At 38.9% G+C, this 27,591-nt stretch overlaps 1 protein-coding gene across 3 annotated transcripts; it reads left to right on the forward strand.

Annotated features, from left to right (window-relative positions):
• Nucleotides 1-3,971: 3,971 nt before the first annotated feature.
• Nucleotides 3,972-11,372, forward strand: SDE2 (SDE2 telomere maintenance homolog). 3 transcript variants are annotated; one of them, XM_081314918.1, is made up of 8 exons: nucleotides 3,972-4,503; nucleotides 5,158-5,276; nucleotides 5,856-5,915; nucleotides 6,745-6,856; nucleotides 8,304-8,473; nucleotides 9,024-9,132; nucleotides 9,699-10,050; nucleotides 10,575-11,372. In XM_081314918.1, exons 1-8 carry the CDS (start codon nucleotides 4,472-4,474, stop codon nucleotides 10,788-10,790), a joined length of 1,170 nt encoding a protein of 389 aa, XP_081171044.1. In that variant the 5' UTR covers nucleotides 3,972-4,471; the 3' UTR covers nucleotides 10,791-11,372. The 3 variants fall into 3 exon arrangements, with proteins under 3 accessions (XP_081171044.1, XP_081171043.1, XP_081171042.1); XM_081314917.1 differs by having other exon boundaries at nucleotides 4,489-4,503; nucleotides 5,798-5,915; XM_081314916.1 differs by lacking the exon at nucleotides 3,972-4,503 and having other exon boundaries at nucleotides 5,142-5,276; nucleotides 5,798-5,915.
• Nucleotides 11,373-27,591: the final 16,219 nt, after the last annotated feature.

Genomic DNA, 27,591 nt, shown 5'->3' on the forward strand with positions numbered 1-27,591 from the left:
TTGATGAAAACAGAAGGCAATTGCCTGTTTTGAAAACTGAAAAATGAACTGGTGCTGACATTAGTGGTGAATGAAAATATACAATTATAGCTGCTCTAATGTAGGAAATGGCAAGCCCAGGAAAAGATAACTTGTTTTTCTGACCTTCAATGTTTTAACTAAACAAGGAACAGCTATAATAAAGAAAAGAAAAAATTTTGGACTATCTACAAAGCGAGAACCATAAAACATAGGGAAAAAATTGACCTTCCTGGATTATAAAGACTTATTAAACTGTGACTCTAAAGTTGTTTGCAGAGAAAGGAAAACTTTGATTTTTGGCTATCATGGAACATCAGAGATCTGCAGAAAAAACATATCAAGAAAACACAAATACTTTCCAGGAGGAAATTTATGCTATGTTACAACTCATACAAATGACACTGACTTCAAGCCATGGGGAAATTAAAAATAATTTTGAAAAATTAAATGAACACATCTTCAATTTAACTTCACAACAAAAAATTCTCAGAAAATAAAAAAGAGAGCGATCAAGTAAAGCAGATAACTGAACATAAACCAGAGGAAAGAGATTTAAAGATGGAATTCAGCAATGGAAGGAACTATGATTTAACCCAGGCAGAGAAAAACTTGCAGGAAATATTGGACATGGAAAAGACAAATTATACTTCAAGATTGCAAAAATAAGTCTAAGGACAAGAAAAAAAGATTCGACAAAATGGATTACAGAGCTGTCAAGAGAACTACGAGAACTTGAGAGACAAAAAATGATAAAAGAAACTAAGAGAGAAGGAAAAAGATTTTCAAGGAATACGAAGGGGCAAAACACTCTCACAAAAACAACTTACCGTATATACTTGAGTATAAGCCGAATTTTTCAGCCCACTTTTTGGGCTGAAAAATTCCACTTCGGCTTATACTCCAGTCAACAAAAAAACTTACCAAGGACTTGTGCGCGGCCGAGGCTTTGGTGCTTCCGGGATCGCGCGCACCTCTCCCAAGCCACCGCCGTCCGGAGACCTGCCGACGTTTGGGGAGGTTTGGGGAGGTGCACGCGCACCTCCCCAAACCTCCCCAAACTTCGGCAGGTCTCCGGACGGCGGCGGCTTGGGAGAGGTGCGCGCGATCCTGGAAGCACCGAAGCCTCGGCCGCGCGCAAGTCCTCGGTAAGCTCCGGGCGGTCACTTGCTTCGCGTCTCCTGAGGGAAGGGGGGGCGACTGGAGCGGGCGTGTTTCCTCGCCTGCTGGGCGCCGCGATTTGCCCGGGGAACGCGCGGGCCCCGAATGGCAGCGTGGAGCGAGGAAGCGGACAGCCAGGGCTTCCCCGAGAGCCGCGGCCACACAGGGTATTCCTGTGTATTCAGGCTTGCAAAATGGCGGGTCGAGCCTCTGCTGGTGGCAGAGGCTTGCAGAGCGCGGATCCAGCCTCCGCCGGCGGCGGAGGCTTGCAGAACGGCGGATCGGCTTATACTCGAGTCAATAACTTTTTCCAGTTTTGGGGGGTGAAATTGGGGGTCTCGGCTTATACTCGAGTCGGCTTATACTCAAGTATATACGGTACTTAACTCGTCTCTTGTATTTACAATATCTACAAAACTATGGGAAGACCTGGTCCAGAGGAGTATATTGATTAGGAAAGATGTTTGGGGGAAAATAGGCTAAAGTTGAAATTAAGAAATTATTAGATGATGAAACTTATCAGATGGAATATTTCAAGATTAAGCACTTGTTTGAATATGGTTAAAAAATAAAATTTTGGATATAAATGAATTTTAGTTTAAGAGGGATAGGCTCCTTAAGTAACATAGTACTTTTATTTTTTATGATATGAGAAATATAAAAATGTTGGGATGATTTATATGAGGGAAATGTTTTAGATATTTAAATGTAATGGATTTTGAGAAAATTTCAATTAATAAGAATGTTTTGAATAGTTTTAAAAGATTAGCTATGGATTTATTAGTTGGAATATTTAAAGATTAAATATTTGAATATGGTTAAAAAGAATAGAAAAAACTTTGGCCATAAATGTATTTTAGCTTAAGAAAGACATGTCTTTCAAGTAGTATATTATTTTCTTTTTTCTTCTCTTTTTTGTTTTTGTTTTAAGATATGAGAAATGTAAAATTGTTGGGATGGCTTGCATGAGGAAAAAGACTTAAATATGTAAGTGTAATTAACTCTAAGAAAATCTTAATAGGTAAAAATGTTTTCGAACATTGTGGGGGAAATAAATTTAAATAAAAACTTTTAAAATCAGGACCTATGATAAGGTGATAAAGATGATTAATTAGAAAAGAAGCTTCACTCCTGTAAGGATGGGATTTCAGGTTCCTTGGTGGGGAGTTCAGGCATGGCCACAAATGTTTGACCATTAGCTACTTGAAATGGAGTGAAACCTTTTACTGGAATGTACTGCATTATTATAGGCAACCTCAGCAAACTAACAAATCAGACCAATTGTTTAGTCATTTCTGCTTTCTTGCTGTTATATTGTGGTAATCTGGACAATGTTTAGTTATTGTCAGACCTTAAGGATAAGACACTGATTATTTTTGCAAGTTAGTCAACTGGAAGGAACACAGTTGGCTCCTGGTAATCTCTACATGTACTCGGCATTTGAAGACTGGGAACAATTACTGCATCAACTTCAAACAGCTATGGAGGGCTAGTAGTGGCAATGATGTGGAACTGTCCTACAAGGCATGAAGAAGGCTTTTTCCCTATACTTCAGATATTGCTGGAACAGAGAAGCAGAGTATAGTTATTTACAAGGATATTGTGTTTTACCTTACAATCTTAGTAACTTTAAACTGTGGATTTCAACTCCCAGAATTCCCCAGCCAGCATGAAGTTTAGTAACATTGTCTTAGTAGTCAATAAACTAATATAACATATTCTCTCTCTCTCCCATATATGAATATATTTATTTTCATGCTAATAAAATACATGATATGCTAATCCCTAGACAGATTGAAGAACCAGCCCCAGACTTATTATTAAACACCTCAAATAGATAATAGACAGTACTCTTGAGATGTTCAGGTAGTCCTCAACATACAATCATTTATTTATATCAAACTTAACATTTTAGGGACTGCTCAAAGTTACAATGACACTGAAAAAAGTGACAACTAGTCCTTGTACATATGACCTTTGCAGCATCCACATAGACACATTATCAAAATTTGGGCGCTTGGCAACTGGCATGTATTTACAATGGTTGCAGAGTTCCAGGGTTAGGTGATCACAATTTATGACATCCCAGTCAGCCTCTGACAAGCAAAATAAATGGGAGAAGCTGGACTTGCTTAACATGATTTATGTAACAACTGCAATGATTCACTTAACAACTATGGCAAAAAAAGGTCTTAAAATCAGGTTTGACTCACTTAAATGCTTTGCTAACAACTGAAATTCTGGTTCCAATTGTGGTCATAAGCCCAGGACTACCTGTACAATTAATTTTGATACCTGGGAGTTATACACATATAATTGGACTTGGGGTATTCAGTTCTTTTAAAAAATAATAATAATTGGCCGGTTACATATGTTTATCTTGTTTTGAACCCTATGTTGATTGTCGAGTTGCATTTTGTAAATCAGGCAACCATGTAAATAAAATCATGGCTTGAATAATCCATTGTTGTCTAATTTACATAGCTAAGGCATAAAATCATGCTTTTTATAAACCACAACTGAATTTATACATTGCACTAAATCAAAATCAAACAAACCACATTACAGTTTTGGATGGCATCTAAGATCAGTTAGTCTTTTAAGAATTCAAATTCAAGGCATATCTACTTTACAGCTGGACATGAAATATTTAATTATTAGATATCATAAGCACCAGTAATATGAATAGCAGATTTTTGGAGTCTTTACTCATAGCATTTATTTTATACATGTTTATTGTTTACTCTTGATTACATTTGGAAGGCTTAATTCATCGTTTCTTCCTACAGTACTTAGCAATGTAAGAAGTCTTCATTATTTTAAGGTCAACTTTTAACTGCAGAGAGGGCATTCAACCACACCTCACTAAAAGTAGTCATTAGTGAGTTAATCTCTTATTTGCAGACTATTCCCGTCCAATGAAACTGTACACATCCGTGCCCTGCTTCATTGTTTTAAACCTGAATGGCCATGCTCGGGATTTGCAACGAGGAAAACTGACGGGATGAGAGTCTCATCTTGGCGAGCGCCGCCGTGTAATTCGAGTCGTACTTTCCCCTATTTAGTTACTTCTTCGTGCCTTGGCGTTCAAACTGCTTCCAGGAAAGGCGGTTAGTTAACACGCCAGCAACTTCGAGTCGGCAGACCATATGCATGGCTTCCGAGATGAATACAATCATTCCTCTTGTCGCCGTTGCAACTGTGGCACAGTGACACGAGCAGCCTCATTCGCTGTACTACCGCCTGAAGAGACCCGAGAGTGGCTGCTCCCAAGCTGACATTGGCAGAAAATATGGCGTTTGCAAACCAACACAACACAATTAAGTATGTGGGCGCAGGGCGGTGGGGAGGGAGGAACAGAGTGCTCCGTTGCAGATTTATAAATATCACAACTGCTCTAATTTTCTGCGCCTGAAACCAGGGAAAAATTACACATGTTGCTGCACTGGATTGCATTTTGAATTCAGCCTCAGCTTGGGTCACTTAAGAAGCAAAACAAACGTCAATGACGATAACGGCACCGAGGGACTTTCCCGCCTTCTGGCTCATAAAGCAACGCGAAGAAATTTCCCTGCGTTGTAGAGCAATGGAAGCTTCGAGGGGCAACGAGAATGTAAACAGAGGAGGTTAATGTGCCGAGTCTGCCAAGAAAAACCAGGCGGATAATATCCTGTTCTGGTCTCAAAAGGGCAGTAACTTGAAGGGGAACGGTGAAGCAAGAAAAGCGGCAGCGCCATTAACTCCCCTCCCCTCTTAACGTTCCCAACCCCCATCTTTATCGCACTCCTTCAGGCAGGGTCCACGGAAAGTCCCTACGCATGCGCACACACCCCAAAGCTCCCTGTCACGTGACGTGAGACTGCAAAGGAACTCTTCTGTTGGCAAAATTTCTAAATGCCCTACTTCCTGTTTGCTTCACTAGGACCTTCTGAAGGGCTTTTCCTTTCTTGCGTCTTGCCGAAAAGCAGGGAGTTATAGGAAGTCAGAAAATGGTGGTGTTGGTGAGGAATCCGTTGTCCTCGGCGTTGCAATTTGTGACGTTGCCGGCCGAAGGTTGGTCGGTTGGGGATTTTCTCCGTTCCTGGTGCCAAGCGCAGGTAAATGAGTGTTCATATGAAAGAAGTGGGTGGCGTAGGCTTCTGTTGTACAAGAAATGTGTGTCTGGCTTCTTGTAATTGACGTCTTTAGCATAAACAAGTTAGGAGGAGTTTTGTTTTTCTCCTTCACAGGTGAAGCGGATACATAAATTACCTTTCCTGAGCCAAGTATTTATATATTCGTTTAGCAAATGAATATAGATATTATTGATCCGTGGCCACAGTGAACATAGTTGATGGGACACTGCTTTTTATGGATTGTATACATAAACACGAGTGGTTGTTTTTGCCCATATTTTTGTGATTTGTGAAGCATGGCTTTGTGTACAGATGTATTGTTCATAATGTCCTACGTAGGTAAAGAACTAGGTTTTGCACAATAATCTTTCTTCTACTGTTTAACGATTTGCCAATGTGCTATTTAAATAACCTTTTTGAAATTAATGAAGATAATTTCATATAGATTACATGCTGAGGTAAATATTCTAAACTTTTTCTTTTTAAAAAATAATTGTTTTTAGAGGCTCCCTGAAGATCATTTTTATGTAAAGTGTAACGGTCGTTGTATTAATTCTGAAGGTGTACTACAAGATGGAGCTCTTTACAGTGTGGAACCAAGATTATGTGGTGGAAAAGGAGGTTGGTTCACTGCTGCTTTTGCATACTAAACAATATAGTGTGTTTATTTGTTAGATTACTTTCTCATCTTTCTTATAGGTGTCAGATAAAATTACTCCAATGTTTTTGCATCAATAATTATGTGAAATAGGCTTGGATGAAAGATAGTGACTGACTCCAAATTATCCAGTGAAGTTCCATGACTGAGATTGAATTTGTTTATTTTAATTATAATATACTCAGCCCTGAGAAATATAGTAGTGGATCCCTATTCAGATTGTGGATCCCACAATTGTGGAGCCACACACAATTAATGGCTACAGTTTTGGAAACAATCCGGAATCACCTATATAAGGTATATTGTACAATATATACAGGAAGATACAATGCATCAGTACAGTGATGGAAAAATAAAGCAAATAGTTAAATAAAAAGGGGAGAGGGAAATATATTTACTGCCCATATTTTTATGCTAAAGGTCAGAATAAAATATCTGAGTAGTTTGAAATAATGTGACAGTAAGAAAACAAGATGACAGTCCTATACTGGCTATCTTGCCATTATAACTTCCCATTATCGATCATTTTCTACTAATTAGTGCAGTTTTGAAATGTTTGGAATCATCTGAAGTACAACTCTGGAATGGGTTGTAACTAAAAGCTTACTTTTCATTTGTATCTGATTTTTTTTCTAATGAAGGATTTCTGAATCTGGGTAAAACATCAACTGCAAGAATCGGAACATGATGCAATATAGACTAAAAGAATTTTGCATCATGTTCTGATTCTTGGAGGGTCGATGCTTCTTACACTTAAATTCCTGTTTCTGGCCTATTTTAATTACCTCTCAGGTTTTGGATCTATGCTTCGAGCGCTTGGTGCTCAAATTGAGAAAACGACAAACCGAGAGGCTTGCAGAGATCTCAGTGGAAGGAGACTTCGAGATGTTAACCATGAAAAAGCGTGAGACATTTAATTAAGTTGAAAACGCCTGTATTTTGCTGTTATTGTTACATAGATTTATCAATATTTTTATAATGTATCCATCCATAGATACCCATCATGCTATTGCTTGTTGGAGTAAGTAACATGCAAATATCAGAAATGGAGTACATTGAATCAAGGAACTTAAAGTACTGAGATAAGAAATGTAAATGTAAATGAGATAACAGTCATTTAAACCAATATTATTCACTAATCAGCTTCATGACTCTCTGTCCTTGCAGACTAATTGTTTTCAACATATTGATACAATACAGTGCTTCATGCATTACATTTTGTTCTTCCAACCTCTGATACTGGTGTTCTTTTTGAGAATCTCAGCTTAATGTAATCACAGCTTTTTCCTTTTCATGTTTTTCCTATTCCTCCAACCCATTCACTTTTCTTTCATATTCTTGTTTTCTTTTCAGTTCTCATTGAAAGCAATTTAAACTATTTCTGTACTGCTCATTCATTTTTGTATTCACATTTATTCGGTACCTATTCTGTTATAATCCTGTCTTATCATTCCACTATATTCAACTTACTTTTGTGTCTCCTAACATACCCAAGTTTCACTTCCATATAACAAAATGGGCAGAAGCATACTCTTCTTACATATTGATTTTTTACTTTTTATGGCATATTCATTGTTCACATACCACATGCTATCCTTTCTACTAGCATTTGAATGAATTAAAAATTTTTAACCTGATTTCCCATATTACTAAAGTATTCACATTCATTTATTTGCTCATTTTACTATTTATGTATAACTTTAAATTCCAATGTCAAATCTTAGATACATGAATTTTCATATCATCAGTTCTTGTTTTCAACCAGCAGCATGGAATTTACCATTTTCAATTTCTATATATTCTCTGTTTTAGGCTTAGCTATTCCTTGCTTTCCATGACTTTTTTTTATAATTATCTCTCTATGGTTGTTGGGTCACCAAGATGGTGTTGACTCTTCGTGGCCAGTTAGATAAAAGTTACTCTGTGTGTATATTAAACAATGTTATCTTCATTTTTGAAATAATCATCCTTTAAAAATCTTTAACCTGTCTTTTTCTGGAGAATATATATGAGGCATGGAATTTAAGTATGGCACATACATACATACATGTGTAGTTAAATAAGATAATATTATAAAGTAAAATAATTATAACAAATCAAATTAAAAATAACAGTGAAATGAATTAACAGGCATTAATGCGCAGAGCAAAAGAATCCTACATATTTCTTTTCAATGCATGGATAAATAACCTGGCACCAAATTATATTCATATTATCACTTGTCAGGTTTCAGCAGCAAGGAATTTCCAAAGATAGATCTCACTTATTTTGGGGTTCTCTGTTTTAGACTTCATAGTTGAATTCAACCATTGAAATACATCTAGTTTAATATGTATCCTTCTTTCTTACAGGATGGCCGAATGGGTGAAACAACAAGCTGAACGGGAAGCCGACAAGGAACAAAGGCGTTTAGAAAGACTGAAGCGCAAATTGGCTGAACCAAAGCATTTTTTTACTAACCCAGATTACCAGCAGCAGTGTCATGAAATGGCAGAGAGACTTGAAGATTCTGTCCTGAAAGGTAGCGCTGAAGTAGTTTAGTCTCTGTCCTGCATTACTCTTTGGGATTGTTGGGCCCTTAGATATTTTAATTAAATGCCTGTGAATAAGATAACCTGGTAGACATTGAATATCTTCCGTATTTGTCTCCTTTTGTTTTCAGGCTCTGACCTTGTTTTCTTTGCCTTTGATTACTTGACTGTTTCAGTATTATCTGCTTCCATATTAAAGCAATTTCTCTGGACTGGCATTCTTTATAGATACTGGATTATAACAGTGAAAAGGCTTACTGACCTTTGCCAGGAAAAGCAGTTGTTAGAAAATTCAGCTTCCCTGAATAATATAATGGAAGACGCTCCCCCAATCCCATCCCTCAATCATGTTTGCATTATGCTGTCAGCTGTGTGAATAATTAATAAATTAAGCAAACAGTCAGAAATGACAGATAAACTTCATTTGAGGAATGAAGCAAAAAATTAAAAGTTCATCTTTTCTTTAAATTCCTGGTTTAATGATTTAATGTTTGTATTTCATTTAACATGTTGAAGGCTGATTGCTTTTACTATGTTTAGGTATGCAAGCTTCTTCCAGCACAATGGTTTCCCCCGAAAGCGGTGAGAGTCGAAAATCGGCCGCTGATTCTGGAACAGGAACACCACCAGACAAGAAAAGGTGTTTATGGTAAGTACCACAGTTTAAGAAGTTTAACCTTGTGATGAAAATGGCAAGAAAAAAAGAGTTACTTTCATTAAAGTTGGTGGCTATCGCCTTAACAATTCAGATTGGTGATCTACTTGTGGAATGGGATTTTCTTGCTTCCTCTGCTTGCTAGCATGTTATTGGAATTGAGGCAATAACTGCTCTACAGCTGTCTTCTATAGCTGTTTAGTACATTGAATTTTTCTGTTGATATAATGTAATAGAATAGAATAGATATAATGGAAGCTAGGTTGTGTTTACAAATCAGGAGTGTTTTACTGAGGTACTCATTTTCAATATTGGAATTCTCATTTCAATATTGGAATTATTGGAAAGAGTCTTTTGGCATTCTCCCAGGCAGATTGTTTTATCCTGATTGTTTTAGAAATATTTTGTAATTCTATATAATTTAAAAGTTTACCACTATTGTACTTAGATGGATTTTGATATTAGACTTTACTTAACTCTGGGGCAGATTTGTTCTTTTATATCACAGATTCTGTTTCATGGTGAAAATTATACTCATGCTTTAAAATTAAATGTGACAGGTTAGGTGTAGAAGGCTTGGATGATCCCAACAGTTCAGAGAATAATAGTGATGAAGAAGATGAATCTCCTGGGACGTCAGGAAGATGTTCTACATCATCTGGCAGCCAAATCAATGTGACTGACAATTTAAATGAGTTTTCCAGGAATTCAGAGGACTCTGTAAATTGCAGTTCAGGCTCTGATGAGAAGTCAGAAGATCAAATGAAGGATGCTAAAAACGATCTACTAGAAGATTCAACTTTCAGTAAAATTGTAGCCAGTGAGAAACATAAAACAGCACAGATTCTGAAGGAAGAAAAGCATACAAATGCCTCATGTAGTGAAAAAGCTGCAAGTCAATGTCAACATGCAGTAAGTATGGTTGTTTCTGATTAAATATATAATTCTTTTTCTTCCTGAATCCATTAGATATCTTTATAAATAGTGCTTTTTGAAAACTTCATTCCATTCTGGTAGTTCATTATCCATGTCACTTTACAATATTACATCAAAGAAAGAGTAGCATTAAAGCCAAATCAAAGTACAAGTAATGCTATTTAAAATTTAAACAACCCCATTTTCTGTTCATCCCCTAGTCTTCTTTTTTTCTTCAACAGTTAAACATTAGAAGGGTTTTTCCCCAGTCTCTAAAATGGAGTCATAAATTGACTATTTTATCAGTATAAGAACTAACTTCATTACATTTGCTATTTAGCCCTATGTGCAGGAATATTCTAATTCACAAACTTTGAAAAGATAAGGCATGTACAAGCCCCCAAAGCCATCTTGTTGCAGAAATGGACATTGTGGAATCACTAATATTTAAGTTTTGTTCACAAGATCACTTTCCTCTTCTGAGATATATATTTAAAATATTGTATGTTTCTGATTCTTAGGATACTGCAAGAATCAATCTGATGGAATTGAATTCTGTTGCGGAAGTGGAAGCCTTAGGACTAGACAAACTAAAGTTTGAACTATTGGCCTTGGGACTAAAATGTGGAGGTACTTTACAGGAAAGAGCAGAACGACTTTTCTCAGTGAGAGGTTTGGCTAGAGAACAGATTGATCCTGCTTTGTTTGCTAAGCCTTCCAAAGGGAAGAAAAAATAAAAATGGTGGCGTGGTTTGTTTTTAATACTCCAAGTTTTACAATATTCGTTTCATTCTGCTGCTTTGTATAATGTTATCTTTCAAAAGCCAATATAGTGTAAATTTGTATACCCCTTAATGCTTTAAGAATAACTTTTGTGATGATGTTAAAAGTACTTGTTGGTGGACATCTATTTTTTTATATTTGTTAGTGTTCAGTAAAAGACTAGTATATTTTATATTCATGTTTAAGTGAGAAACAGAACAATATGCATTTGGGGAAAAAGTCAAAATATTTTATAAAGAACATTTTTGCAAGGCTTAAAAATTAATAAATTGTAATTGTATTTGATAAAAATTAAATACAATATTCTAATACAGACACTCAGAATCAAATATACAGACACTCTGTTGAATGTATTCCAATCAATAGTTAACTTTGTAACTGCTACAAGAATTCAGATGAACAAGGAAGAGTTACCGTTATCAGTCTTGGCAATTACCCATCAGTAGTAACATTCAGACTTTGGAAGCAAACATTGTTCAGGCCTTTTTAAACAGTCAAAACTGGATAGCTATTTTAATAAATTAAATTGGACTTCTCTTTTGTCAAATGTTAATTAAAAGCTTAGTTTTGCTCATAACAAAGACCAAGCACTTACTTTTTGAATTATCCAAGGGTTGATTTGCTCACCATAAATGTGGATTGAATTAGGATAAAAATACATAAATAAACAATCTTATTTCTGTTCTATTATCTGTTCAATAAAAGCTGGTACCGGTATCTTTAAAAAACCAAAACAATGTGATTAAGGTCTTGAACCAGAACTAGGGAGATCCAAGTTCACAACCCCTTTCAGCTGTGATTTCGGACCAGTCATTCACTATACCAGGGGTAGGCAACCTTGGCTCTTTTATGACTCGTGGACTTCAACTCCCAGAATTCCTGAGCCAGCATGGCTGGCTCAGGAATTCTGGAAATTGAAGTCCACGAGTCATAAAAGAGCCAAGGTTGCCTACCCCTGCACTATACGCTCAATGTATCTCACAGGATAACTAGAGAAAGGTAGAGGAGAAAGTGCTTTATGTGCTCCACAAGCTCCTTGAAGACAGGAGGGACGTAAATAAAAAGGATTAAATTATATAGAACAGACAGGACATCTCTTGCATCCTATTTTCTAATAAAGTCACATTGACTTACAGGGGTTCTCAAATAGTTTTCCATCCAGGCCTAGAACAGCTGCATCCCGTTGAGGATTTTGATTATGTGCCTCAAATCGTTGACTTGTAACAGCCATACAGAAAGTTTTTCTTCGTGATGATATGCTTTAGTTTGGCACTTGGGATAACTCTCTGTGTGTAGAATTCTGTTTTATGTGATAAATGTGTACAGTTAAGTTTCTGGATGTCTTGAGAATTGGCTGTGCAAACAACATGTGTTTCTGAAGCTAGGTGGCTAGGAAGCTGCATTCAGAAGAGGCCCACATACATGTAGATCAACTCTTCAAGAAGAAACCAGCAATGCTTTAAGCAGATAGCTACTGTTTGCCTTATAAGAGAAACATGAAATGGTGCTTTCTTTGGACAAAACTGATTTCCTCAGAGGCTACTAAATATGTGAATTGACTAAACGACTGCTAGCAGTCTCACTCTAAGCAATGGTTTGGCACTGGAAGTCTAGGTATGGCAATTTATAAGGGCTGTTTGGGAACTGGATGTGAAACCCTTTTCTCTCCCTCCGCGAAGAACTAGGTGAAGAGCCAGCTCTTCATGGCTCTTCTAATCTAAACAACAACAGAACGGGGACCATCCAGATCTTTTTGTGGGGGGGGGAAGAAAACCACATTCCAGATAGCTAGTGCTGCTACAGAGAAGATACGCTTTCAGGGTTCCAATAGAGATGATGATGTTTCATTAAAGGAACCTAGAGTGCACCAACCATGCTGGATCAAGTTTGTTGGAGTGATGTTATGGTACACAGGTGGACCTTCAAGTAATCAGGCCCTATGCTATGTATGGCTTTATAGATAACAAACAGCACCTTGAATTGCATCTAGAAACAAATTGGCAACCAGGAGAGCTTGTGGAACAGAGATGTTACATGGGCATACCTCTAGGTCAGGGGTGTCAAACTGCCGGCCCGCGGGCCGGACGCATCATCCGGAAGCCGTGCCCACCCCATTGCTAGCAATGGCAAAACCATCCCGATACGTTATGCGATGTCACGTGACATCGCGAGTTTGACATGTCTGCTCTAGTTGAAAAGGGCAGGATATAAATTTAATAAAATTTCAAGCCATGCTCATGCTGTTTGTTCTGCTGCATTCTGGGTCAGTTGAAACTACTGGGTGCTCTTCATATGCAGCCCCATGTAGAAAAACATTGCAGTAGTCAAGCTGTGAGGTGACTAGGGTGTGAACAACTGTCTAAAGGCTCCTCCATTTTGTAAATGGGCAACTAGCATACCAGATGGAGTTGTACAAAGAGCTTCCTGGCCACAGCTAACACCTGCTCTTTGAAGACCCCTCAGATTGAAGAGGGAAGTGCAACTCTATCCTGGATAGAAAGATGGAATATCCCCATATCTGGAAATTTCAAACACCCACAACCACTCAGTAAGATTGAGTAGGAGACAGTTTTTCACCATCCAAAAGCATGCAGCTTCCAGGCACTGGCACTTGTGATAAAAGTAGATCTAAAAACAATTAGAAACAGTGGGAAAGATTCTCTTTCAGCAGCCTGTGCCTGCTTATATGTACATTTTGATACTTTGTATACATAAATTCAGTACACACTTGTATATATGTCCAAGAAGATCCACTCACAGAAAAAAGAGATTGGCAATTACTTTCCTGGAATGGAAGGTGAGTGCCCAGCAGCAGGAGAATTGCCTAATTCAAGGATGGTTGCCTGCTGTTCAGACTGACTATCTTGCAAGCTCTTCTTGTCTATTCTTTCAATATGCCCAAATTCTTAAGCCGGTTTAAAGTTATCAATACAGGACAGGAGCAATTTAAAGTAAATGAAAATATGTCATTGGAAAAGTCCAGAGAAGGAGAAAGAGGGACAGAATGTCAGAGCAACTCAAGTACCTGTTTCTCATGCTTGTTGAAGGAGAAAGAGTATTAGAATCTACAGATAATCCTTGACCTACAACCATTCATTTAATAGCCATTTGATGTAATGACAGCACTGGGAAAAATAACATGACTGGTCCTCACACCCTCTCCTGGGTGCGACCCGCCTGCCTTTCCATCGGACCTCTTGATGACGGGCCCAATTATTGGGACCCCGAGAGATGGCTGGGCAGGGACAGGAGCCTCTCTTTCAAATTTAACAAGAGGCCCCTGGTGTGTTTTTTAGCTAAATGTTTTGAGGGGTTAGGGAGGGGGGTGGGTTTACCGGTTCGGTTGGAAACTAGGGGGGTTCCGCCAACCGTTTCTCAGACCAGGTCAGGGATTGATCGCGCCGTGGTGGGAGTTGGGCTGGGGGCCTACGGGGCCCCGGGGCGGGGTGTGGGATTATCTATTCCCACAGCGGTTGGGAATGGCCACAGGTGTAGGAACAGAGGGCCACATCAATTCCCGGGGGTGCGTCCCCGCTGTCTTCAAGCGGTGATGCGCTCCGACCCTCTGATTTCAGCACGTGGTACCGGGAGCGAGGATGTGCAGCCACCTGAGCTCAGGCTCGTGTATTTCAATGCCAGGTCCGTTATGAATAAAGCACCTCTCATTCGTGATCTGATTGAGGAGGAGCATGCGGACCTGGCTTGCATCACGGAGACCTGGTTGGGCCCAGAGGGCGGAGTCCCCCTGGTTGATCTTAGCCCATCAGGTTTCCGGGTGCTGCACCAGCCTAGGGCTCAGGGTAGGGGCGGTGGAGTGGCAGTTGTTGTGAAGGAGACCCTATGTCCGCGGGAGGCCACCACAGTCCAGATAGCCGGGTGTGAGTCCCTCCTCCTGAGATGTGGTCCCAGAGCTCAGTTGGGCTTGCTGCTGGTGTACGTTTCACCTAGACACGTGGCAGCAGCCCTGCCTGAGCTTCTCAATATCCTCTCAGGGTTGGTGGTTGAGTTCCCCAAACTTATAGTTTTGGGTGACTTCAACTTACCATCCCTGGGGGGATCATCTGAGTTAGCTTGGGAGTTCATGGCTTCCATGACGGCCATGGACCTGAAGCAGTTTATTCTGGGCCCAACTCACGGGGGGGGTCACACGCTCGATCTGGTTTTTCTATCCGGACGGTGGTTGGATGATCTTGGGGGGGGTTCCCCAATTAATTCACCCCTGTCATGGACCGATCATCATCTCCTGCGGATGGTCTTCCGTTTTACCACTCCCTGCCGTGGGGTTGCTGAGCCAACAAGATGGTTCCGCCCTAGACGCCTTATGGACCCTGAGCGGTTCCAAACGGCGCTTGGGCCCCCACCTGCCTCCTTTGCTCACATCTCGGTCAATGCCCTAGTGGAAGCCTGGGAAAGGGCAGCCACAGAGGCACTCGACCAAGTTGTACCCATGCAGCCCTTGACCCGACGCAGATCCCAACGGGCCCCATGGTTCTCCATGGAGCTCCGTGAGATGAAGCGTCGGAGACGGGGCCTAGAGAGCTGTTGGAGGTCCAGCCGATCCGAATCCGACCGGTTACGACTAAGGTCGTTTACGAGAACTTATCTCGCAGCGTTGAGGGTGGCAAGGTCTAACCACTTTGCCACCATCATCGCGTCCGCAGATAATCGCCCGGCCGCCCTGTTTAGGGTAACTCGCTCTCTTCTTAATCAGGAGGTGAGGGAGGAACCCTTGCAGGGTCGAGCCGAGGAATTTAGCCGATTTCTGTCGGACAAAATCGCTCGGATCCGGACCGGTTTGGACTCCGACTGGGCAGAGTCTGACGAAGAGGATACGAGCGGCCTTGTCGATTTAATCTGGGAAGAGTTCGATCCTGTGACTCCTGAAGAAGTGGACAAGATCATGGGGAAGCTGAGCTCCACCATGTGTTTGTTGGACCCGTGCCCATCCTGGCTGACTTATGCAGCCCGGGATGGGACACGAGGCTGGCTCCAGGCAGTGATTACTGCCTCTTTGAGTCAGGGTAGTTTTCCCTCCGCCTTGAAGGAGGCGGTGGTGAGACCCCTCCTCAAGAAGCCTGCCTTGGACCCAGCAATTTTAAACAACTATCGTCCGGTCTCCAACCTTCGCTTTTTGGCGAAGGTTGTTGAGAGCGTGGTGGCACAGCAGCTCCCTTTGTTCTTGGATGAAGCTGACTACCTAGACCCGTACCAATCGGGTTTCAGGCCCGGGTACAGCACGGAGACGGCATTGGTCGCGCTGGCGAATGATCTCTGGCGGGCTCGGGACAGAGGTTGCTCCTCTGTCCTAGTCCTTTTAGACCTCTCAGCGGCTTTTGATACCATCGACCATGGTATCCTGCTGCGGCGTCTCAGAGGGTTAGGAGTGGGAGGCACAGTTCTCCAGTGGTTCTCCTCTTACCTTCTGGGACGTTCGCAGTCGGTGTTGGCAGGGGGGCAGAGATCGACCTTGAGACCTCTCATTTGTGGAGTTCCTCAGGGATCGGTTCTCTCGCCTCTCCTGTTCAACATCTATATGAAGCCGCTGGGTGAGATCATTCGTGGTTTTGGAGTTGGGTATCACCAATATGCTGATGATACCCAACTTTTTATTTCTACCCCAAACCACCCCAGCGATGCCCTCGACGTGATGTCCCGTTGCCTGGAGGCGGTCCGGGTCTGGATGGGGAGGAACAGGCTTCGACTCAACCCTGACAAGACTGAGTGGCTGTTCGTGCCGGCATCCCGGGAAATTCCGATTATCCCATCATTGGCCATGGGGGGTGAGCTATTACCCCCCGTAGATAGGGCCCGCAACTTGGGGGTCCTTCTAGATTCACAGCTCTCTTTGGAAGAGCATATTGGAGCTGTGACTAGGGGGGCCTTTGCCCAGGTTCGCCTGGTGCGCCAGTTGCGGCCCTATCTAGACCGGGATGCCTTGCGCACAGTCACTCATGCGCTCGTGACCTCTCGTCTAGACTACTGTAATGCTCTCTACATGGGGCTGCCCTTGAGGTCCACCCGGAGACTCCAGCTGGTACAGAATGCAGCCGCACGAGTTGTTTTGGGAGTTTCCCGATACTCCCATGTTACACCTTTGCTCCGCGAGCTGCATTGGCTACCGGTTGCTCTCCGGGTGAGGTTCAAGGTGTTAGTGATGACTTACAAAGCCCTTCATGGCATGGGTCCGGATTACCTACGGCAACACCTGCGGCCGGCGTCAACTTCCCTCCGTCCAGTGCGCTCCCACAGAGAGGGCCTCCTCAGGGTGCCGCCGATCAAAGAATGCCGATTGGTGACCCCCAGGGGGAGAGCGTTCTCTGTGGGCGCGCCAGACCTTTGGAACAGCTTACCGGTTGAGCTCCGGACGGCCCCCGACCTTCGCTCCTTCCGGCGCGATCTCAAAACTTTCTTTTTCGAACAAGCTGGCCTGGTCTGACGGGATGGGGTTGGGTTTTTATAAATAGTTTTAATTGTAATATGTATTAATTTTAAGGGCATAATGTTTAATGGCTTTTTAATTTTTGTATAATATTTTTATTGTGTATTGCCCTGTTCACCGCCCTGAGTCCTTCGGGAGAAGGGCGGTATAGAAATCAAATTATTAAATTAAATTAAATTAAATCACAGCATCCCTGTAGTCACATGGTCAAAATTCAGGCACTTGGGAACTGACATGCATTTATAACAGTTCCAATGTCCTGGAACTTTGAGACTTTCTCAGGAGACTTCCAATGAACTAAGTCAATGACAGAAACTGAATTCACTTAACGACCATGGCAAAATGATTGTATAATTGGGCACATTGCAATCACATCACTTAGCAGCAAAAGTTCTGGTCTCAGTTGTGGTAAGTTGAGAATTACCTTAATTGGTGAAGAATAAAGAAAGGGAAGGTTCAAGGCAAAGTGGCTGAAAGGGATTTAAAACTGCAAATAAAGAGTCTTAGGAAGCATAGCATGAAAAACATAAAAGGAATAGAGTGACTGGTGACTCATAATAGTACTCAAGTATTGATGGAAGAAACAAATCTAAACACACCCAACTATGGACTGTCTGGCAAGGAAAAGACCATACTCATCTCCCTCAGTATTTAGCTTGTTTATCAAATTATTGTAACCATTATAGTTTCTCTAATGTTCAATCAGGATCTACCCTCCTATGTTTTAACCACATTAGAACAAGCCCCTTTATCTGACTTTGCCTGCCATGTGAAAGCCATTCCAAAAGTCTTTGAAAATATTACCATATTCCCACTCAATCTGACCTTATTCTTGTTCAGGGGCATTGTAATCTATAAATTTTTTAGTTTCATTATGAAAATCTAATTTTTTTGTTAAAAACAAATTAATATTAACTAAGGTGCCAATGATTTAGCTGATAATTTTTATTTTCACCTGGATCCTAGTACTGAACACAACAGACCTTAGATCTGACTTTTAAATGTGATAGCAGATATCTGTCGTTAGAGGGCACTCGGCACCTACTGAAGCAATGAGCTGTTAGTTGGCTGACAACAGTTTGATCCTAGTTTATTTTCAGGGGTGAAAGAGTTGGTCATTTTTCCGTGATAGGAGTTGGCTTTTGGGAACAGGTACCCTATTGTGATCAGGCTGGCTCCTATGGTGGGCTCATTTCAGAATATGCTGATGGAACTCTTCTGAAGATTTATGTGTGTAAGATTTTGTCCTGTTGTTGGCTTGGCTTTTGATTTTGTTTTGAGATATTATGGGTTATGGATTTCTTATTTACAGTTACCATGAACATTTTACTTTATGTATTTATTAACTGCCAAATATTCCAGTGTATTATGTGATTTACTTGCCAGTCAGTCAAATAAAATAACTAAATAAATAAATTCAAACGGTATTCTATTATTATTTGCTCAGAGCTAAACATTTCTTTGTCTAATGAATGAATTAATAAATATTTTCCCCTTTTACTTTAATAACTGGGTTGTATAAGACCAGATTATTGCTGGATAAGACCTGTTTATTTACTGTACATTTGTACCTTCATATTCCACAGGGAATCTTAGAGGCGAGGAAAAATAATCAAATTAGGAAAATAATGTCAAATATTTACAAGTCTGACAACTGATAAATCTCATTTTTATCAGATTAAATATGAATCATTAAAAAAGCAAACAAATTGATGCCCTAAAAAGCTATACACATAATTTACACAGTGTAAGAGACATGAAATTCAACATTTTAATCTAACAAGAACTGAAGATTAAGAGAATTTATCTTCCTTCTTCAGTTTTTGTTCCCCTAACAGCTATTAGGAATGTTATAACTGGACACTGAAATATCTAGTAATTGTAGTGGTATTTTAATTGCTAATTTTAACAGCTTGAGTGTTTTTAAAGATTGATGTACCAATTCAGCTGCTAGACATTTAAATATCAGACCTACACAAAGAGGTAAGGCCCATTTAGTCATAAGTGTTATCCTTCTACCTACTGCTAACTTCTTACATACCTTAGAATCCCAGCCAGAACGTAGGAGGGATTCTTGGATTGGACGCTCCATGCAAGCACAATACAGTGGGGACAAGTGTCCTACCATACAAGGATTCCAAATTTCCATATTCCCCCTCTTTGCCTTTACCAGTTTTGAGACCACATCCTTCTTCTGATTAGGTGAAGGAAGGACATTCTTTTTATTTGGTAAACTCACCTCATGGTTGAGTTTCTACCTAGGCTGATGGTCTCAAATGTGGTGGAATCCTTAGAATTTCTTAATAATCAGCTGAAGGTGGCTTGATGTGTATGATTAAGGATCTTGTAGCTGCCATGGAGTACTTGAAACAAGTCAGACTTTTGATCTGGTGTTAATTCTGGAGGAAAGTGGTTTTTGTACAAGGCAGCATAGACAGATTACTTAATGAATGTTGGTTGCTGCAGCATGCTTTCTTCTACAAAAGTGGAGCTGCCATCAGATTGTTCTACTTCCCAGAAGTTAATGTTTCCGGTTGGCTTCATGTGGTCTGAAAAATGTTTTCTTGAATTTGACTTCCCATTCTAGCAGTACTCTGGCTGAGATGTATAATATCAAGACTTCCATGTATTGCATGCTTGAAATCAGAACCCTTATGACCTTATGGTACTGTGTAGTTTGGGCCAATGAAATGGGGATGAATCTGATCAAACCTTTTGTGGGTGCTACTATTTTGCCTATTTTGCAGTGATTAGGTAGGAAAATAAGTGATTGGTTTTCTTTTCTTCTTAATTACATTTGAAGATATCTGGCCACTTTATGAACAGATTGCATGGTTTTTCACAGATAAAAACACTTGGATCCATGCCAAATTGATATATAATTCTGTATATTAAATACCATATCTAGCATATTGTTATGCTAGAAGCCTAAAATCTTCTCAGTTTAGTAACCTGTCTCTTGAGGTATACATTACCTCAAGACAAGACAAGAAACACATTACCTAGTCCTAGATTCTTTGGCAAACAGCTTGAGACATTCAAATGAGTAATATGTACTAAAGGAGACACAAAAGAAGCACAACCCCTTCCCCCCCTCCCAGTATATGATTACTATAACTGAGCATGATAGATTATGGGAGCACATCAAAATCTGGAGATTAGAGATATCACTTTATGGTGACTTCACTCTTCCCTGTCTAAGAACAATCAGAGGATGGTATTGGGAGACCAATCCTATAGTTGCTGGAAAGAATCTTAAGTGGTTTGGGAGCTAGTTGCCATCAGAATGCTATATTTTTGGAGCTAATTGCCATCAGCTATATTTTTCTTTTCTTATGAGCCCAGGATTGTATATCTGAAGAGCCTCCGTATGATAGTGAGCTACTAAAGATGGATATCTAATGCATAGATTGCCCATCTTATCATACGGTCTATTCTAGAAAGAAAGAATCACATATTTCCTTAAGGGACATCTTTGGTGGTAGTTGAGGGACCTCTGGCTGATAAACATTGTGCTCCTTCCTGGAGGAAAAACCATATAAATTATGTTATATTTTAACATATAACCGAGCTTCTATGGTAAGAAAAACTGCCACTAGAATAATGGTGACCCCACTCCTTATACTTTAAATCCCAAAGCCATAACTTTCTCAAACATTCTTTTTACAATTCTGTATTGTTTAAGGATGTTATTGCTGTTTTATCAATGTACATTTTTGTAAACTGCCTAGAGCCATTGAGATAATTCTCAGTATGTCTCACTAACTGAACTGAACTCTTAACTCTCAGAATTATGTGTAATGGTTAAACTAATTGGAGAATTCTGGGAGCTGAAGTTGACACATCTGGTCACTGTCCAGGTTGGGGGAAAATACTTTAAACAAATAAAGAAATAGTCATTTCTTTATTTATACAGACTATATATTGCTAAGCACATTGGTTTGTGCTTAAATTGTAAGCCGCCCTGAGTCTTCGGAGAAGGACGGGATATAAATGGGATTAAAATTAAAAAAATAAAAAAAATAAATAAAATAAATAAAATAATCTGTATAAATTACACAGTGAGATGATGTTGTTGTTAGAGTTGTGCAGCATTTCAAATACCATTTCCCAGAGATTTAGAAATGTGTTTTTGAGCCCATTGGGCATGAATGTAGTCTTTTTCATACTCACCTGGTATCCTTTGCAGCTCCTATTAGATCCTAGGAAAAGACAGAGCTGCTTTAAAATGTTGCAGACATTGCCATTTTGCATACTTTAAAAGCACCTTTTTGGAGTCAGAACCAACACATTGCACAACTTTAGTAATTATGGGGCTTAGTCAAAGCTATAGCAGAAAAATAAAAATTCCTAACCTGTACAGTTACCAGTTATATCAATTAATATATACTTGATTTTTCAACATCTGTGCGTACAGTACATAAGAGGTATGGATCTCTCTTGCAGGCAAAAAAGTGTGTATTTTAAAGCTCAACTTATTTATTTTGTTATTGATTATAGCAAAATAATGGTAATTTATTCACTGAGGACAGCAGAGAACATTACAGATTGAAAGAAACATCTTCCAAGTGAGATACTGTAGAGTTTCAGCAATTTCAGCTTTGAAGATTATACCTTTCACTGATATACGTGTGACTGAGAGAATCCACCCATCAAGGATATGGCATGGATTGCTGAATAAACTATGTTGATTTTACTGGAATAAATCACTTTATGACTTAATATGATGTAGCCATCATGCCAGAGCTTTGTGCTTTTATTTCATGCTAGTGAAGAACATATTCATTCATTCATTCATTCATTCATTCATTCATTCATTCATTCATTCATTCATTCATTCATTCTATTTATATAGATGTCCAACTCAAACCAGTAATGCTGAACAGCAAACAACAATAAAAATTAAAACACAATATAAAAGGAAATTAAATACATATAGCAGCCAAGAGGTATTATCATCCATTGATATTAGCACAACCAGGAAATTGGGTCTTTCGCACATTCAGGACTCCAGGGTGTCAGCATATAGCCAGGTCTTCAAGGTCTTCCATAAGGCCAGCAGGGTCAAAGCCATCCTAATCACAGGAGAAAGAAAGTTTTAGAGAGCAGCACAAAAGGCACCCTCCTAGTTTCCGTCAGCTGACATTCCTTGGTTGACAGGATCCAGTAGTATGTTAATTCTTAATTTGTTCTAGAGCTTAAAAAACAGATTTGGGGATCAAAATCTGATGAACTGTTGACTTTTATTTGGACTAGATTCTTTTTCAATGCCTGGATTTGCGCATTCTACTAAAGTCTATATAAGCATAATTTATTGACTAAATCATGGTTGAATGTGTTCTTCTAATTATAACTAACTAACTAACTAACTAACTAACTAACTAACTAACTAACTAACTAACTAACTAACTAACTAACTAACTATAGTTGGCCAGCTATAGCAGTTGGCTTCATACAATCTACTAAGCTCCAAACAATTGAATGAAGGCTGGGATGATTTAGAGCTCAGAAAACTGAACAGAGGTTGGTTCAGGCATCTTGCTAGAGCAACAATTGTCTGCCCCTCTTTGAAGAACTTTACCACATTCCCAGTCTTTGGAGGATCCTTGAAATCTTCTAGTTTACAGCACCATCATATGCAGGCTTTCTTGCAAGTATATGTTACTATATTCAGTGGCACTCACTCACCAGTGAATGACTACAGTCTTAATGTGTATGTGAAAATTGAAAGTGACAAATGTCAATAAAGAACCCTAAAGAGAAGGAAATGCTATTTGATGTGTAAAGCTCAATTAAAAAAAACAAAATTGTTCTTTACAATTCATGACATCCTAGTCAAATGGAAAAGAGATGTATACCAATTCTTACTAAACTCTAATAATCTTTTGCTAATTGCTTTATTTATCTATTCACTACAGCATTATGCATCACTACAACAATAACAGTTCTCCAAGCAAATCTCAGTGTGCAACTGAAGGATAATAGGAATTGTAGCCCAAACAATCTGAAGGACACAGAATGGGTAAAACTATTTCAGACTACCTATACATTTGCTGTTTTAACTTGACAGCAAAAGATTTTCTAATCCTGAATTAAACTATAACATTTGCATTTTTTTAATTAGGGGAACATTTTAGGTAGAGCAACCATATCTTAGCTGAAAAAATTTGGGTGACTGTTGAACGGGAGCAAGTTATTTATTTTTGAATATCTTTGCTTCCATTTAATGGTTGTCTGAATTTTTGCAGTCCATATCTTACAGCCCTACTTAGCAGAAATAGCAGGCTGATTTACTCAGTCATGCCATGACTTTTAGCTTAAAGTACAGGAATCCAAATATTGGTCTGTAAAATATGGTTTAGCGCAATTTCTAAATTGTATTATATTTTATCCAACAAAAATAATTTAAAAAATAATCTTGATTTAGTATATCAACTTGACCATGAAAACAAATAGATTAAGGATGAATATTTAGCTGCAAGTATTTCCAATGGGAGTCCTTAAATACCTGGAGCCAGATGCTAATTTACTTTTTGAGGTCTTTATCTATCTTCTGCCAACGTCATAACATGTTACTCAACTGGAAATATTTTTGAGAGAGAACAATATTTTTTTCTCTGTGTTATTTTGTAATAGAAAAATTGCTGTCTCCTTTGATCAAAGCAGTACCTGCATACATATTTTTCAGACATGTTCAGGTAGGAATTTTATTAAAAAAGTTATTCTATAAGGGTGTTCTAACTACTTCTAAGCTACATTTCAAGACAGTATATAGAAAAACCTAATAACATTCCTTTGAAAACAAATGCACATTCTGAAATGTGTTCAACAACACATCTTTTGTTTGCCCTGGTCTTTTGCCAGAGACCCAGCTCGTTTGAACAGAAGCCAAATGGAGCCACCCTGATTTTCACTTTTGTTGGGATGTGGATTCAGCATTTGTTTTGTGCTCAAACTACTCATTAGAGTCACTGCTGGAAAGCAGGGTGCCAGACAGGGCTGGCAAGGCTTTGTCAAAGGAAGAGAAATGGGTTGGGGCAACATTGAGAGGAAAAACCTGTTGTCCACCTCCTTAAAGAAAGACTAAGGCTTTTGGAAGAAGGGTGAGAACTTTGAAAAAGTAAATTAGCAATCCACTCCACAACTGGAGGTAACTCAAGGACAGCAATATGCTTCATTGCCCTTCATTCCCATTTCTTCATGATATTGAAGGGGGAAAAAAGAGAATGGAGAATAAGGCAAAGGCCAGTAACCATTCCAGGCCTAAATAAAGGATATTAAGCAGTTGAAAAATATATGTGGTTTTCTTGCTTGTGTTGTTAAGTCGTTATTTAGTATTATAACAATGATGTGAAAAGAAATTAATTCTGTCCAACCCTGCTACTGTTTCCTAAAATGTTCATCATGCTATAAGTCACTAGGTGTATAAATGGAAAGACTATTTTTTAAAATACATATAGTTTTAGAAACAAATTAATTGGTAACCTGCTATACGCTTAGACATAAAAAGTAACAGCTCCATGTATCTGATCATTATAGGAGATGTAGGTCAGGCTTGCTACCTGTTACCCTCTAAATGTGTATGGACTACAATTCCAAGAATTACTAACTAGCTATATTTTTCTAGTCTGAGAATAGTAGTTTCAAAACAGTAGGATACATTTATGTGCACTGATTAAATTTACCAATATCACCCTTAGTTCCCTCGAACGTTAATCCATATAGTCAAAATAGTTCTTTTTTTTACATAGGAAGGAATAATGGAAAAAGTGGGAAACAAAAACAGTAGGAAGGAGCAAGGATGGGATGGAATATTCTGAAAAAGAGCTCTTTGGGCTGTAGCATTTTTACTACAGGTCCCTGTGCTAATTTTTTGATATCAAACCCCAGAGTCTATTTCTACTTTGCTTTCCTTCAGAAATTCAGAATAGTATGCTAGGTTTCAAGGCAGCCTTTTGATTAGGAGACCACGACTTAGGGCTTAGTGCATTATCAGAATGAAGTCAATTGTGACTTATTCAAGAAACTATGGTTAACCAACTTAATTTGTCAACTTGGTCAATATGAGTCAGATTTCTCTAATTGTCTGCTCTCCAGCTGGCACTCCAGCTGCAAATTTTTGGAGTAGTAATTCTGAGACATTTCCATTACTCCTTCCTATGTATAGAAGGGTCTTTTTTGATTATATGGATTAAGATTCAAGGAAATTGAGGCTGGAGAACACAGGTTGATGTCAAGCATACTGTGAACAATATTGTGAAGCATTATTGTCTTGTTCACTATCTGTCACACTCAGCTGTATACAGGCAGTCATATTAGATGGTAGGTTATGAATCAGTCCCAAACAGGAATTTAATAGTGTCATTCTCATTCTCAGTTTTATCACCTTTATATACAGTATTTTTCACTAAAAGGAAAACCACCCCTCATAATTATGTGAAGTTCAGCCATAAAGTAGACAGCAATCCAGCAAATGCTCAGTTCCATTGTCACTGTAACTAAATGTTGTAACCTAATATTTCAAATAGGTGAAGGATATATCTCTAGTCCAGCTTTTTAAAAATATATTAATGTTGGAGCTTCAGAATTACACAGATTAATTTTTGAGGCAAACTGAAAATGCAGTTGAATTTTAGACATAAAGCATGACAGTTCCCAAATTCATCATGTTCCTTCACTTCTGATTGTGGCCATTCATATTGGCTTTAAAGGACAACAGGATTCAATACTACTCATAGACTATTCAAATATCAGCCACTTCCCCCCCAATTCTCTTCCCATTTCCTCTGAAGTGTAGCTGTCTTGACTGATGAAGAGTTTTTGAAATTGTAAATTTTCTATTGTCATAATAAAAGGATTGTTTCAGTATGGATTTTTTTGTCTGATGATCAATGTAGTTATATGTTTTCATATTTTTGCTTACTAATACTTTGGGTATGCTTCCCAGAGTTATACTTGAGTTGAATGGCCTTATATGTGCTTTAAATAAGCATACAAAGCTGTTGTTCTTGAGACACTTTCATGTGACTCTGTTTACTCCCTGAGTTGCTTTTCTGCTAGAACTTGCTATAACGATCTATCATTGTAAAATTACTTTATTATTAAATGATACATTCCTTAGATGCGTATGAAAAGTAGAAATAAAAAGGCCCATTGTGTTGAGTTTATATTTTATTTTATATCATCGCACATATGCACACATTAAGAAAAATCATCAAGCATAATTTGTGTATTAAAAATAATAGTACTATCAAAAACATGTTTAAGCAAATCTTTTTTTCACACAAGTTTCACTTATAGGATTTATGGTTCTAGGTTTAGTTATTAAGCACCAGGGCTGGGCACAATTCAACAATAATTCAGAAGTACTCAAGATCTCAACAGAGCATACCTCTGCTATTCCTTTAAGTAGCATAGCTGTTTCAACCTTCTGTGCAAGCCTTTCAAAAGGTACAGCTGCTGTAATGAGTTGTCTCTTAAAATCATCTGCACCTTTATTTTCAGCTTCACAGTGTCAAAAAAAAGTTGGGCTGCTTTAATGAGCAGCAGAGAGGTGGTGTGCTTATGCAAAATTGGAGACATTTTTCTTTTTTAACAAAAAATGCTTTGCCAATATAACACATACTAGTTTCTAAGAACATATATGAATTCTGCATTATTTACAGATAAGTGCTTGTTATTATAGTTACTTATTATGAATCAGATAGAAAATTCAGCTCTCTGTTCAACTATGATTTGTAGTTAATTATATCTCATACTGAGCATTTATCTGTCCCCACTTAGCCAACATTGAGTATTGTTGTCTCATTGACTACAGCCAGAAGGAGGTAAGCAAAGATTTAACTCCTCCTATAAAATCAGTTGGACTTTAAATATTTAGATGCCATAACTATTGCAGTCTGTCTGGGATGTTTATTTATTTATTTTATTAAATTTATATGGATGTACAATTACAATGTAAAACAAAGACTATTAAAATGAATTATAATAATAAATAGTTAAGCATCCATTTAAAGAGAGAGATTTCTTAATGAAGAGGACAATACTGGATGCTGCCCAATGAAACAGTAGCAACAGGCCCTGATATAGGCAGTCTCTTCAGATTACCTTAGTGCAGACATGTCAAACACAAGGCCCGGGGGCCAGATCTGGCCCGTGAAGTGGTTTCATGTGGCCCCCGAAGCCGTTCTGGAAACAGTGAGGGAACGGTTCCCGCTGCCTTGGCCCTAGCCCAAAGACCCTCCTTCTGCGAGAGACCCCCAGATCTGTCCCACTCCTGCCCAGGCCCCTATAGGCACCCTTGATGCCAATGATGT

This window comes from Vipera berus (assembly GCF_964194415.1).
Source record: "Vipera berus genome assembly, chromosome: 1".
NCBI classification, from domain to species: Eukaryota; Metazoa; Chordata; class Lepidosauria; order Squamata; family Viperidae; genus Vipera; species Vipera berus.